Genomic DNA, 14877 nt, shown 5'->3' with positions numbered 1-14877 from the left:
ATCTTATTTGTTATTTACTGTCTAATTATGTCTTGCCGCTTTTAATGTCAATGTAAAGCACTTTGAATTGCCTTGTGTTGAATTGTGCTATACAAATAAATTTGCCTTGCCTTGCCTATGAACTAAAGTAATATAATATAATAAGGTAACACAATGTAAACAGATTGAATTAACCTTTTTACTGAAAAGATCCCTAAATTAGGTATACTATGCGAGTTTTGAGTGTGTGTGTGTGTGTGTGTGTGTGTGTGTGTGTGTGTGTGTGTGTGTGTGTGTGTGTGTGTGTGTGTGTGTGTGTGTGTGTGTGTATGTGCGTGTGTGTGTGTGTGTGTGTGTGTGTTTGTGTATGCTAAACTACACTAAAAGCAATAAGATCTAAATAAAAAAAACAACAACTATATACCAACTAGAGAAATGCCTTACTCTTTTTCCAGGTACTAAATCTTTGCTTCGTTGTCTGCCTATCTATCTATCTATCTATCTATCTATCTATCTATCTATCTATCTATCTATCTATCTATCTATCTATCTATCTATCTATCTATCTATCTATCTATCTATCTATCTATCTATCTATCTATCTATCTATCTATCTATCTATCAGTGTGTAATGTGGATGATGTTCAGTAATCCTCGGCCTTCACAAACAAGGTCACCACACCTGACACATGCAGGTATTAGCCTGAGATAAGAGTGATTAATGGAAGCAGATAAGACACAGCAACACACTTGTGTTATTAAGTTGTTTACTGGAATGAAGCTTAGTCCAACACCAAAAACAAGTACAGTGATGCGCATTTTGTTCAGTAGCACATTACAGCAATGTGTGATGAAGTAGGGAGCGGGGGGCGATGGTTATGCCAAGTTTACTGGTCAACGTACACAAATGCTGCGAAAACAGATCGTTTTGCATCTTTGCAGCATTTGGTGGAAAATTGTATGCACTTTCAAACATCTTTAGATGAGTGTGGCACCAACATTTGACTTCAACATCTTTGTACATAATGAATAAATACTTCACATATAGGAGTAGCAAAGAACGGAAAATGGATATTGATACAATGTACAATCAAATGAAGAGGTCTGGATCATGTTTACATAAACTACATACTGCATAGATTTCTATGTCAAACAAAAATGTCTTAGCTTAGTCATGACTACTGCAAAAGAAAACACTAATCAGTGGACTGAAAGACATACAGCATGTGACAGGAACTGATCGGAGCTATTGTTGTGAGAAAGAGATGAAAACTCAAAGGGACGTGACAAGAGGGGCAACAGGGCAGGCGAAGGTCACGCTATGACAGGATATTCTTTTTCCTGCAGAGTATGAAGCAGCAATGACACTTTTCAGTGGTGGAGGGCCACCCTCTTCCTGGTGGAAACCAGGCAGCAGCATGTCTTTTCTTTTTTCCACTCTCATCCCGTCTTCTGCTTCCAACAGCTTACTGGAAACACTGAACCTCCTCGTCTCTTCTGTTTCTGCTGTCCCTCCCTCTGGATCTTCCTCCTCTGGTTTGGGGCCAAATATCCAGTCTGTAAGAGGAAGAAAAATGATGACATTAACTGTATTTTTAAATTTAAAGTTTACTTTTCGTACAATCAGCATGTGAAAAATAACGTTCTCAATAGACGGTGGCTTATTTCATTGTATACAATGAAACCAGGGTGGCCAGGCAGCGGAAAAGACAGTATTGAGTTTCACTGCTGGAAATCAGGATGGAGTGTTTAATAGTAGCAGATCCCCTGCATGTGAATTAACTTTTCTAGAAGTGTAATCGTGAATAAGCAGTGTCATTTCAAGGTTTTCTCTGAATTGTTCTGCTGCTGACACATTGACACCTCAATTGACGGTAACACCAGTGGGAGGGCTGTCCACAAACCACAGGGTGCGTGCGAAGGAACTGTCATCAAACAACGGAGCATGTCACAATGGAAAGGAAAAGGAAAGGACAAGACACTGATGCGCCCTAAGCTCAAAAGCTCAGGGTCATCACACAATGACACCACGACCATAGATGTCAGAGGGACAGATGACTGAAGGAGAGCATCACTCAAGGATGTTCCTGCCTGAGGTTACCTGCTAGGTCATGCATCAGGTCTTTAATGAGGTGACCCACTATGGCATAAGTGGCCACTATAATCAACACCACTCCGACTAGGACATAGACCACATTGCGTGGAAGAGTTATAGCATCTCTTGCTGGAGGGATGTAGTCCACAAAGTAGGCCTCCTCCTCCTCCTTCTGTCTGGAGAATTGGAGGAGCCGTCGGTGGTTAAACGCCAGCTGAGTAAGGTTCACAAGTAGAGCTCCTCCCGAGGTATTCGGTGCCACAATTGCTTGGTGGTTCATGGTTCAGCTGATTTTTGAGACTCTGTTCACAGGATAGTTGAAAGTGTAGTCTAGCGTTGGGGCCTGTTCGTTAAAAGATGACAGATTTATAGTCTTGCTGGAGACCCCACTTTCTTTCTTCACTGTGAATATTTGGAAAAGAGGTGACACAATTGAGAAAGAAGCTGAACATTTCAAGATGTTAAACATGTTGGTGAAGCTGGAGCAGAATGGCAGGACAGAGTGAGGGGATGGAAATGTTTCAGGAAGTTTATACATGAACACACTGTCTTTTTCCATTTAAAGCAGATCTGGAAATAATAGTTCACTCAACACTGTAGGTCCTGCGGCATGCATGAGTCATTTCTCCAACAGTGTCATATCGACTTAAGTGCAAACATTTCTATTTCTGCTCTCCTGTACAGGTGACAAGAATCCTCAGTCAAATTTCCAGCAGATTGCGGAGCGTCAGACAGAGGATAGGGGAATATAGGACAGACGGAGTTAATAGGATTCCGTCCGTCATAGAGCAATATCAGCTTTCCATCTGCACGGATTAGAGATATGTGAAAGGAGAGGTGGACAGTAGAGCGGCAAAGCAGCTTATAGTCATATGTAATCATGTTGCATGCACAGAAATGCATGATACATAAATCCTAGTGAAACCACTTTTTAAGTTTGAATGGGCATCACTTCATGCATACTTAAAATTTAGATACAACTAGATCTACTTATTTTACTGGGTATATACCCTTTCACATCAGTCAGTGATGTCAAACAATATTTTTGGTTTTAGTTTGTGACTATTAAATATAACTGCATATAGGAAATTGAGAAAGAGCCAAATGCAGTCACTATTCAATACAAAAATGAGAACATGAGAGAGTAAAGAAAGGGTTTTTGAAAAATGTAAGATTAATTACCTTCTATGTTGTCAGGAACAGCAGCTGCTGGTCAGCTCTTTTCCTTGCGTTTGAAGTGAAAGGACTCCCAAACTGGTGTGTATTGTATAGTGACAGCTCTGGAGAAGACACAAAATAAAAACATGAATAGACATAAATATTAAGGTCAGGTAAACAAACCTCTGAACATTGTGTTTTTCTCTACAAGTGGGCAGACGCACAGCGATCAAAACTCTTTTTCTTTTGTCCTCACAGGTCTTCTGGGTCACGGTTCCCTCTAGGATTTAGATTTTTCCTCTTGCTCTTTTTGTACACCCCTTATTCTGCAAAGCTCGCGACTAAGAAACTGCCATTCCATTAAGGTGATGGCCACATTTGCAAAGAGAATGAACCAAGAAACTGGATGCATGCCATAGTAGAAGGCATCATTCATTTTGGAGGAGGTTGGAAGAAGAAGCGGACGAAAGGTGGGACGAAAGAAATGAGAGGATGAAGCAGTCAGGGGAATACCATCCACGCCCTTATCAAGGTTGTATTAATTAATCCTTGACAGGAGTCAGCAAAATGGCAAAACCGAAGATGGACTTACTGTCACTAGGGCAAACCCTTTGCCGCGGGGGAGGGGTGGGGTGGAGGGGAGTAGTCGAGTGGCTCCTTCACACTAATAACAAACAGCTACAGCAAGAGGACAGCTCTAATGACGTGCAACATGAAAGTTTAGTAAAGATTACCTGCAAGAAGATTCCTTCCTCACTCGTGCTCGGGGTTCTTTGAGTTAGTTCAAAGAGCTAGTTCAAATTTAAAGCCAGTTTCCAAATCTTCTCCAGGTACAAAACATAAAAAAGCATATTATTATGAATTCAATTCCACAGAAAGCACTGCAAGCCGAACTGCTCTATCCTAGTCCTAAAGAAAATAACGCCCATTCACTCAGTCAGGTAGAGCCATGCTGGCTCCCTCAGGCCGGCGTCACTATCTTCTTAGGTTTGTCTTCCGGCTCCACCAGCCATTTGAAGTAGGCATCGCCCAGGAGGAAGGCCCAGTAGACGACGGTCAGAGAGGTGTTCACTGACATAATGCCAAGGATCAAAGGGTGTATCATGGTAACAGACTGGGTGGAAAATCTCTTCAAATGAAAAAAAGCGTGTCTGCCGTGTGGGCAAAGAGTTGTCTGTATATAATCGCCTCCCTGCCTGCTCCTACTCTCTTCATGGACTCCCACCCCGCTCTACTCCTTCTTTCCACTGGTCACTAAGTTTCTGTGGCAACAGCAGCATAATCCTCTTCAGCAGCTTTATTACAGCAGATAAGGTTGCATTAGATGCAGACCTGCATTACAAATCTTGTCTATGCATACGATGCTGTTGCATAATGTATATATTCATTTTTTTCCCAGTATGCTCAAAAAAATAGTGGTACGGGCCAATGTTTTGTAAAGAAGTTGTGAAAAAAGTGCTGCAGAAATAATCTGTTTTAAATAGCAGCATGACTGAAAGAAAAAAAAAACTATTATCTTTGTTCTGAACTTTATGTTCTCTGTCAGAAATAATCCATAGTTTAATCATGACTACAAAACATCAGAGGCAGGAGTTCCTAATCTTACACAAACAGGACAGATGGTCCCTTAAATGAACCGCCAGCAGAGCTGAGACATCACCCACCTAAATGAGTGTGACCTCTGTCATGACATGCTCCCCTTGTCAAACTACATTTTATTAGAAAGCATTTTGAAAAACTCAAGAGTAGGTCAACTATATTTGCATTACTACATTTCTATTGTCCAGCTAAAGATCAGTTCATACATTACTTACAAAATGTCTTGCTTTCTAATGCTTCAGGTTACTCTCTTAGGTGATTGTGTAAGCAGCGTTTAGTTGTTCCAACAATAATATTTGTCTCTTGGGCTGATTGAACTGATTAATAGCAGCTCCACCTTGCCTATATTTGCTTGTATTTAAGCTCAGCTGAAACATGTGTCCTCTTGCTGGCATTTCAATATTAGGGATTCTTTCTAATGATGGACAGTGGATAGTGTGTATAAGGTCCCAGAAAACAAGGTTGTTTTAATGTGAATGTACAAAAACCAGGAGCTCATTCTCTTCTTGTAAAACTTGCCTGTTTTCTCATAAATACCTCATTACTGGAAGCAGAGGCCATAAAATCTCCTCTTGATTCTAGTTTGTGTGACATTCGGTTGTCAGCTTGTGGCAGAGACGCCTGTACTAACAATCTTTTATAAACAGTTTCTGTCCATGTTCAAAGTTAAAACTACTTTGGTTTGTTTGTTGGGACCCTATCCATAATATCACTAAGGTGAAATTAGACTTTATGTCTTGCCAGAGGCACCGAGTGTTGACATTTTCTCATTTTGCCACAGGCCACATGTTATTTTCTCAATCAAAACTGCTTCCATTCATGTCATTTTTGTCCCTAATGAAAGTGTACAGTCCTTACCATCAAATAATAGACCTGATTTAATAATTGACTTAACTCTGAAATGCTCTTTTAAGTTGTTAAAGCTGATGGGTAAGAAAGTTGCCACCAGGTGGCGGTCTGTTTAAACATAAAATCTGTTAGGACTCACACTTGCATGTTGTGGAGAAAAAGGTATTATCTGTGCAGCATGTCCACAGTGTAATATAAGCACTTTGCATCATTATACATTCATATTTACTCACTACTTTTTTTACACTTGTGGTTAGAAGCCAACTGCATTTTACGTTGGCTTGTAGTTGTAGCAAGTGATAATAAAGTTCAATCTAATGCAATCTGTTCTAATAATTGGGTTTATTCTATGTAACTTTTTTTTATTCTCTAATGTGTTTTGCACCTCAAGGCCATTGCACCCAACAGCTGTGTGACAGGTACTGTGGATGCTTCAGTGACAAAAGTTTTAAACTTTACATATGAGTGAGGGCTCACTGTTGTGATACCGAGAGAAGATGAACAGGCATGAAGGATCAGAAATAGGAAGAGCACAGACTTGAGATGGCACCAGATTGACTCATACAGCCGGTGGATGTGGCAAATTTTTTTTCTGGAAACAGGGGCATCGACCTTAAGGCTGATTTATGGTTCCGCGTTACACCAACGCAGAGCCTACGGCGTAGGGTACGCGGCGACGCCCTGGCCTGTGCACACGAGGAAGAAGTTGATTTGGATCAACCCCCTCGAGTTAAACTTTGAAACCTGCTGGGTAATAGGTGTGCTGGAGCACCATCATCGCTTATCTGCGGTCAAAAAGCAACCAGTGACACTCCTCCTCCTCCTCCCTGCGCCGCGGTGGAGAGACAGCTGCGGCCCTTGACATGCCGCGTTTCACAGCCAAAATACGCATTTAACTGGGAATATAGCCAACCAAACAGTTTTAAAAGTCATCCGAGAGTTTGACTAAATAATTTAGTCAGAATGAGGCCGCCGGTGGAAGTCAGCGTGTTTCTGCTGTCTCTGTTGGCCCCCGGAGTTTTGTTCACAATGAACAACATCCCCACGTTTCAGGAGTAAGTCTGTGCTTTTTGATTGTTTCTGTCACATCCTGGGCCGAGTGTGTGATTCCTGCTGAGATTATTGAAGTCTACTGCGATTTAAAAGGGAGAGAAAAAAAATCAGAAATGAAACTAAAAACAAATGTTTTACACGTTAAAAGTCAAGTTACACGATTAAGCTCAGAGTTCATGAGAACCATTGATCAATCATCAGGGGATTTAATTTTTAAATCTCTCGATATTTTTTTAAACTAAACGATCTAATTAACACAAAGTTGGATGGTGCCCCAAATTCGACCAAATCAAACATTTTCACCAGTAAAGTGGTTGATTTCAGTCTATTGCATGAAGAAGACTGATTGAATGGAAGTGACTGAATCAATTTTCAGTGCAGAAAAACCTTTAATGAATTTGTTTCTAAACCAAAATGATTACCCTAATAGATCAAGTATGAGTCTGTAGTGTGAAACAGAGATAAAGTTTGGCTTCAACTCATTATTTTCAATATAAATTGCTGCTTATGTTCATGCAGTTTAAAGCCTCTCAAGAAGTTGATGTGCTTCTAAAATAAAAAATGTAACTTGTTTTATCTTCAAGTTAATTTAATATTGTGACAGCTGCTCAACTAGACCAGGTAATATTGTCAAAAAAAGACAATATTTTAACAATTAAAATGCACATTAAAGTAATCCCAGAGTAGATGTCTTTCTGTCAGTTATTTGATCAGGTGAGTAGGGATGATAGTACATGCAGGCTGCAGAGTTGCACAGATAAACTGATTCTCTTACTGTCACCTTAGACCTCTTCCCATTCTGGGCATGGGAATGGTCATCTTGGGGTCTGTTATCCTCCTCCTCCAACTGGCGGTACAGCACAAGACCAAAGTGGACCCTTTATTCTACGGTACAAAGCCACATGTTGGATGTAAATGATTAAAACAAAGACGGAGCACGTTTTCCTCTGCTTTCATTGGGCTGGTCTGTGTGTGTAGTGTTTGCTGAGTTCTCCTTCACCTGCATGCTGGGCTTGACCAATGCCTTGGAGCAGGATGGGTTCGTCTCTGGATTCATGGATTTCTACGTAAAGATGGTAAAATCAGACGCTGAACTTACCGTTGTTCTTCTTTTTCGAACTGTTTTGATATACGTTGTGGACAAAGTGAAGTTTAATTTAATTGCGTGGTGGTCTGTCTCTCATCAGGGCGAGCCTCATCTCAGCACCGCCTATGCTGTGATGATGTCTTATTGGGAAGGTGTTGTGCACTTGATCCTCTTCCTCACGATCATCCACCGCATGTTTGCAGGGTGAGCTGCTTCGTCAGAACCACGGCAGCGTGTCAGCTGGGCGGTCAGTGGGACCTCTGATGAACCCTGTTCATCTTGTGTCTGTGCAGGAAGTGCTACCGAAGTCTGAGCCTGCTGTGGGCAGGCTCGTCCATCGCCCATCAGGTTGTCTTCATTCCAGGAGTGGTCATTGGTGAGGTTTGACTGCCTTGTGTGGTCAGAACAACTGTGTGTGTTTGTTTTCTTTTTTCAATTTGCAAGTGTTTATTGACGGTCTCCTTATCTGTTCAGGTAAATATGGGTCCAACATTCGCCCAGCCTTTTGGAGGAACGTCCCTTTCTTCGTGGTGCCTTTCTGGGCGGCGTCCGTGCTCTTCAGCAGGCCGAGGGACATGCCGGTCATCACGGCAGACAAGGCAAGTGTCAGGGCTCCGGATTTGCGTCATGTGATATATTCTCAGTGTAACAATGCTAATCAGAAAGTTGGATGTAAATTAAAGAGAAATATTTCAGTCTTTACTTTTTTTTTTATTTAAACATGCTTTAAAGACCCTGAGCGGAGCAGCTACACAAGTGCAGAGTATGAAGATTTAGAAAAAATGTGAACATGTGCATCATTTTGGTTAATGAACCTTCACTAGCAGTATTATTTAGCTCGCTTATCGCCAGTTTCTCATGTATCCATGCCTCCAGTCAGAACTCTCTCCAAATTTTTTTCAGGTTTGCAAGTTGGTGTGGTTTGTTTGTTTGTTTTTTTTTTTATGTTTTATTTTGAGTTTTTGGATATTTGGTTAGCTTATTCAATTTGAAAATTTAATTAAAGTAGGAATTTAAAGGTTAAAAGTAAAAATGAGATCATTTCAGCTTTTGGCGAAGCAAATTTTGAGCCAATGTGAGAATATAAAATTGACACCTTCAGCAGCAGGAAGGAGTGCAGGTTCTTAGCTTTTTACATTTCAGTGTGGAGGGAATTTGAGAAGGATGTTTAGTTAAGAATCATCTTTTTTTTCTTTTTTCTTCCCCTTTTGGTTAAACTGCTGTCTTTGCTGAGATGCTTCAATTCAGAGTAACAGCCTGAAGCCCCACATAGACGATTACCTACAAAATTAAAAATAACTGCCTTTTGTTTGATTCTTTTTAACAGTAGCTATTTAAAAAAAGTAAAACCACAAATTAAACAAAGACCTAAACATCAAACTGAGCCCACAGACAACTGAAATATATTGTAGTTGCTCTTAGCATACGGCAAACATGTACAGTCTGTCAGCACCATCTGTAATCTGTCAGATTCATGTATTCAATGATGAGTCTTTTTTGTGTATCTTAGTTAGCTCAGTGTTTGTGTCTTGAGTAGATTGCTGCAGAGCAGAGGAAGAGTTTGCTGTCTCGGCCCGTGGATCTGCTCCTGTCTCTCCTGCTACTGGGAGCCATGGCCTTCTCCGTCTTCAGAGGCTTCGTAAGTAGAGCAGTGTGAAACGTCATGGTTTCTGTTCACATGCTCGTGTGCTTTGCTACGCTCATGCAGATGCGAGATAAAATGTTTGACTACATTGCCATTGTGTGGCGCTCCAGGTAGTGCTGGACTGTCCTCTGGACTCCTGTTTCACCTACATCTACCAGTATGAGCCGTATCTCAAAGACCCGGTTGGCTTTCCCAGGGTTATGGTCAGTCTAGGAAACAAACAAACATTCCTTGTTGAGCTAAACGCGCCGTATTCCTTTTCAAAAGAACAACTGACCTTGTTGGATGTTGTTCTTCAGATGCTGGTGTATTTGTTCTACGCCGTGCCCCTGCTCACTGCCCTCATCTATGGTCTGAGGATGCCAGGATGCGGCTGGATGCTGGACTGGACCATATTTTTTGCTGGAGCAATGGCTCAGGTAACTAGTGTTGTTTTTATATATTTTTTCTGTTATTAATGTTCTTAAACCCATGCTGACCTTGTCTCCTCACGTGTGATTCTCTCCAGACCCAGTGGTGCCACATTGGAGCATCTCTGCACTCCCGCACTCCGTTCACGTACCGAGTCCCAGCAGACAAACGGTTGCCCGTTATCACGCTGAATGTGCTGCTCGCCGTTTTGCCGGCTCTCCTGGCCTTGCGCTGCCACATCAGCCCCGCTTATTTTATGAAAGCTGTTCCCGAGGGGCAGACCGCTGACAACAAGAAAAAAAACTAGACCACACACCGGCCTCTGACTGGCCTGGAATACTTCAAGCTTCGACAGGACTAATGTTTTCTGGGGACTGTTTTTGATGCACAAACTGCATTAACTACACATTTTATTTTTCAACCTTAAAACCCAGAGGAAATCTAAAAACATTGCTCTCTCAGTCGACAGTTTGAAATCAGCCACCTCGCACGGCACGGCACTCCCCGCGTGGACTGTTGGACCCTGATAAGAGGGTTGTTGCTGGAGGAGAGGACTGTGATTACATCGCACAGCTTTCGGGTGACTCATGCAGATACTTCATTGGTGTCATCCCAAAATTAGATTTCTCACCTTGATCCTACAGATCACAGCGCACCACTGAAATCCAGAGCTTCCGCAGAACCTCCATTTTCAATTATATTTTCTCATGTAAAGTTGTAACTGTCACATCTGCCATACTGTATGAACTGTTAGTACAATAAATGTTGAGAGGATTCACTGAATAATTTGAAAGATGAATAACGTAAGAGCTAATGAGGGAGCTAACCAGCGGAAGTTGAAATTTGATGAAGAATATGTTTGTACTTAAAAGGGTCTTTTCACTTGCGTCCACAAGCTGGTGTCCTCCATAATTTTTTGACTAAACAGTGCATAAGTCGATATTTTGAATATAGAAAGGATGCTTACCAGAGAAAGGGAAATCATTCATGATTATGAAAATATTTTTCTCCATCTGTGACCAATTAATAGAAGTAACATTTCACTCACAGTTCTGACTGCATATCAGTCTTTCATGTTCATTTGTGTAAATTTTGTTCATTTATGGAAATGAAAACAGTTAGAAAAGGAAACAGACTTTTGACCTAGTCAGGCATTTCATTACATTATGTTTGCCTTTACACATTCTTTCAGGTCTGAAGAGTCTTTGAGCCTTTTATCAAATGTGTGTCACTTGTAAACTTTGAAAAATGGCATTTATTGACAGACCAAAGGCTTTACTGGTTTAACAGCCCGGTGTTGTAAGCGCTCAGTATCATCTGTGTGATGTCACTCAGGACTGTGTGCTGTGCACTGCTGCAGTTGTCAGACTGATAAGAGGTGAACCCTGGATTGAGGTGAACTGTTGCACACAACGGCCACACAGATGATCACATGACACGCTGGTCAGAAGTCCGTTGCTCAGTTTGTCCTGGGTGCCAACATGCAATACTTTAGTGTTGGATTACAATGATCCTGATAGTCAAGGTGGAGTTCATATTTTCTACAAATAGATAAATATATTATAACAAAATACCTTGACTTGAAATATAAGTTAAGCAAATTGTTTTCTTTAAAAAAAAAAATCTATTCACACATTGAGCTCCATAGTAACCTAGTGTCCTATTTTTTTATTTTATTTTTTTATCAGGCCCATATTTCCCTTCTTAGGTCTGAATTTTTCTGCATATCATAATGTGAACTTGTCTCACTCCATTTTCAGCCTCAGTCTACTATTTTCTCCCACAAATCAATTTTCTGTTTGGGTAGGTATTCATTTTTCTCCTGCATATTGTCAGAAATGTAACAACTGATACGTTTTAAAACAGCACAGTTTTGTTGCCATGCCAACGGTCATTTTCTGTACTTGCTTCAATTGTATTCAAGGTCATGTGGAGGCTGGAAAAGATATGTTCGTGAAGGCACAATATGGTGCTCTTAAAATCTCTAAGAGAAGCTGCTTCTGGACAAGGTTGTCATACGACTCATTTTTATGCACAGGAAAGCTTTAAGTCTCATTGGTGAATGTAGCTCTATATATCGCACTATTTGACAGAGATTTCTTAAGGTAGTGCTTTAATGAAGGACACTTCCTGATGTAATGCTGTTTGAAGGATTGGAGATCACGGGTGTCCTGGGTGTCCAGGCCTAGATAGACCTGCAACTTTGTCCTGTATGCACTGAAATTCTTCCAGATTCCTTGAACAATTTAATATGCATTGTTGAAAGAAAAATATGGAAACCCCTTCCAGTCTTTCTTTAAGGAGCACAGTTTTAAATACTTGAATTATCTTCCCATGCATTTGTTAACAAAACTGACATCCTCTAACCATCTTTTACTCCACAAAGACTCGGCCTGTCACGGATACTTCGAGAACAAATTATCATGAAAATCACCTGTTGAAATCACTCGGTTGAATTCATATTTTTTTCTTTGTCTTCTTACTGACATTAAGACTGTACCAGGTTTTTTTTGTTTTGTTTAGTCTTGTTTTTGTTTTTTTTTATGTGTTCAAGCCTTAAATGCAAGAATGGAGTATCAAAACGAAGGTTATGAGAAAAACATGAACTATCTTGAGCTCACACTGTCTGCAAATAAATAAGTTAAAGTAAGTGCAAGAATGAATGAGTTAAGGCTTTCTTTCAAACAAGTATTTGTGTACATGCATTAATATTCTATACACATATCTAAACTTAGCACAAAAAGTAAGGACATTTGTGTTTCGTAGATTATTTCTTTGCTGCAACAATGCTTCTTGTCAACAAATCTTATACCGTTGGAAAGCATCTTGATTTCCCTTTTAAATGGGCCACATTTGTAAGGAATGTGCATTTGTGGGATGAGCAGCAGAGCTGAGTATGTGGGTTGTGCCCATTAAAACATTTCCAAATCTTCTCATAGAGACTACCAAGAGGCCTGTCATGACTGTCCTTCACTGCCAGGCCCATTTGTGCTGGTGTTGGCTGCACGTACAGTGGAACCTGAACATATGGAGGAACGTTATTTTCAGCGACAAGTCCACATTCTGCCTACGGCAGTTGGATCATAGATTCAAAGTGTGGAGAAGACGCGGAGAACGCTATACTGATTGCTGCACCAATAGAGTAACATCTTTTGGCGAAGGCCGTGGGATGGGATGGCATCTCCCTCATTGCAGAAGGTCGTCATCATCGGAGGCAAACTCAATGTAGAGAGATATAGAGATGAGATTCCCCAACGAGTGGCATTCCCATATCTGCAGTCTGGGACCAAACTCTATCCTCCAAGATGACAACGCTCGCCCCCACAGAGCAGGCTTATCAGAGACTTCCTCCAGAGTTTGGGAGGGGAGAGGATGGAGTTGCCTGCCAGCAGTCCTGACCTCAATGGACGTGCTATTTGTGCCAGAGTGACTAACACAACCACGTCGGCTAACTTGCGACAAATGTTGGTTAAAGAATGGGACGTCATCCCACCGCAGTGTGTGACCAGCATGAGGAGGATGTGCCAGGCTGTTGCAGTTGTGTATGGTTCTTCCACATGCTACTGAGGCTCCTGTTGGATAAATTATTAAATTGTTAATATGTGTTGTTTCTTGAAACTTCAATCATCCAATCCACCAAACACCTAACAAGAGTCAAGTTGTTTGGCATTGGCAGAGATTTAGCAACATTTTCATGGGCGCAACCCACATACTCTGCCCTGCTGCTCACCCCACAAATGCATATTCCTTACAAATGTGGCCCCATTTAAAAGGGAAATCAAGATGCTTTCCAACAGGATAAGATTTGTTGCCAAGAAGCATTGTTACAACAAAGAAATAATCTACCAGACACAAGTTTTCTTACTTTTTGTGCTAACTTTTTGTGCTAACCTACCATCATAATATATATACGGTATACTTGCTTTATTCAGTACTGTAATGCTTCGTGAAAGTTTAATGTGCGCATGTTTGACATGAGATTTTCAGTTTATGTTTTTCATTATCACACCAAGAAACTTATTTTCATGGACTCTTTCAATGTCTTGTCCATCTACTACGAGTCCTCATTTTAGAATGATCAAATCATTAATTTAGTTTTAGTTTTAGTTTAGTTTAACGAGAATTTATTTTTGTCAAATCTTATTTCACAATATTACACATTTCGGAACTGAGTATCTCCAGTAGCTCACTTAAATCCTTTCCAAAATCAAAAATGATTAGTGTTATCTGCAAATAGTACCAATTTTCTATATATTTTAGCTAGCTTGTAAATCTTGATATGAAGACTAAATGAGTGTGGATCCAAAACTGACCCCTGGGGGACACCAAGCAATGCTCAAGCAGGTACTCTCCAATATTCACAAACTCTATCATAATATCTTTACCGAGGTAGAAGTTAGCTGGAAAAAAAGTGCTGACGTTTGCATGGAAACACAATAGCAAACATGTTATAAAACAGCTGACATGTATTATAAAACTGAGAAGTGTGCTGGATCGTATTGTACAAGTAGACAACTAATAAACCTGAGGCAAACAAGAACTTTATCAAGGTCTGAAATCCACCAACGATGGCTCAACGTAAATGTCAGAAAATGGAGAGAGATTATACAATAAAATTGGGTTCGTATTGTTTTGAATTTACAATCAAGAAAATTGGTGGCAACATGCTGATAATTCAGATGAAACAGCTGAAGAAGAAAGTTTGCTATCTTCATTTCTTGTTAAGTGCACAAAGGTAATTTTAAATTGTGATTTCCCATTATCTTTTAAGAATTAGATTTACAGTATACATGTAGGATTAAGGAACCAATTTTACAATTTCAAAGCATGTTTTTTTTAAGGCAACAGTATGTTTCTTGTGAGTTGTGTGAGTTGTAGATGTAGATTACTTTTGTGAAGAGCCTATGCTGCACTGGGGAGGTTAGACAACTGTACATGCCAAAAAAATTCAAATATATTTTTTGTTTTATTCACTTTATTAAGAATGGAATACAACAGCAG

General features: G+C 40.4%; 1 protein-coding gene and 1 long non-coding RNA gene across 2 annotated transcripts; one reads left to right on the top strand and one right to left on the bottom strand.

Annotated features, from left to right (window-relative positions):
• Positions 1–729: 729 nt before the first annotated feature.
• Positions 730–4490, bottom strand: LOC133452647 (uncharacterized). Its single transcript, XR_009783271.1, has 3 exons — positions 3967–4490; positions 3257–3354; positions 730–1536 (listed from the first exon to the last, which is right to left on the bottom strand). It is a non-coding gene; the product is annotated as an uncharacterized LOC133452647 (long non-coding RNA).
• A 1991-nt stretch (positions 4491–6481) lies between these two features.
• Positions 6482–10758, top strand: tm6sf2a (transmembrane 6 superfamily member 2a). Its single transcript, XM_061732125.1, has 10 exons — positions 6482–6735; positions 7520–7623; positions 7712–7809; positions 7921–8024; positions 8114–8196; positions 8295–8419; positions 9358–9459; positions 9576–9668; positions 9765–9884; positions 9974–10758. The coding sequence occupies exons 1-10, from the start codon at positions 6644–6646 to the stop codon at positions 10181–10183; spliced, it is 1131 nt and encodes a 376-aa protein (XP_061588109.1). The 5' UTR covers positions 6482–6643; the 3' UTR covers positions 10184–10758.
• Positions 10759–14877: the final 4119 nt, after the last annotated feature.

This window comes from Cololabis saira, chromosome 10 (assembly GCF_033807715.1).
Source record: "Cololabis saira isolate AMF1-May2022 chromosome 10, fColSai1.1, whole genome shotgun sequence".
Lineage (NCBI taxonomy): Eukaryota > Metazoa > Chordata > Actinopteri > Beloniformes > Belonidae > Cololabis > Cololabis saira.
This window is presented reverse-complemented; position numbering and strand designations above follow the sequence as displayed.

Excerpts from the sequence above, each read along its gene's own strand:
- tm6sf2a (XM_061732125.1), top strand. The coding sequence starts at position 6,644 with ATGAGGCCGCCGGTGGAAGTCAGCGTGTTTCTGCTGTCTCTGTTGGCC. Across the intron at positions 7,624-7,711 it reads AGTGGACCCTTTATTCTACG|TGTTTGCTGAGTTCTCCTTC; the intron begins GTACAAAGCCAC and ends CTGTGTGTGTAG. Across the intron at positions 8,420-9,357 it reads CGGTCATCACGGCAGACAAG|ATTGCTGCAGAGCAGAGGAA; the intron begins GCAAGTGTCAGG and ends TGTCTTGAGTAG.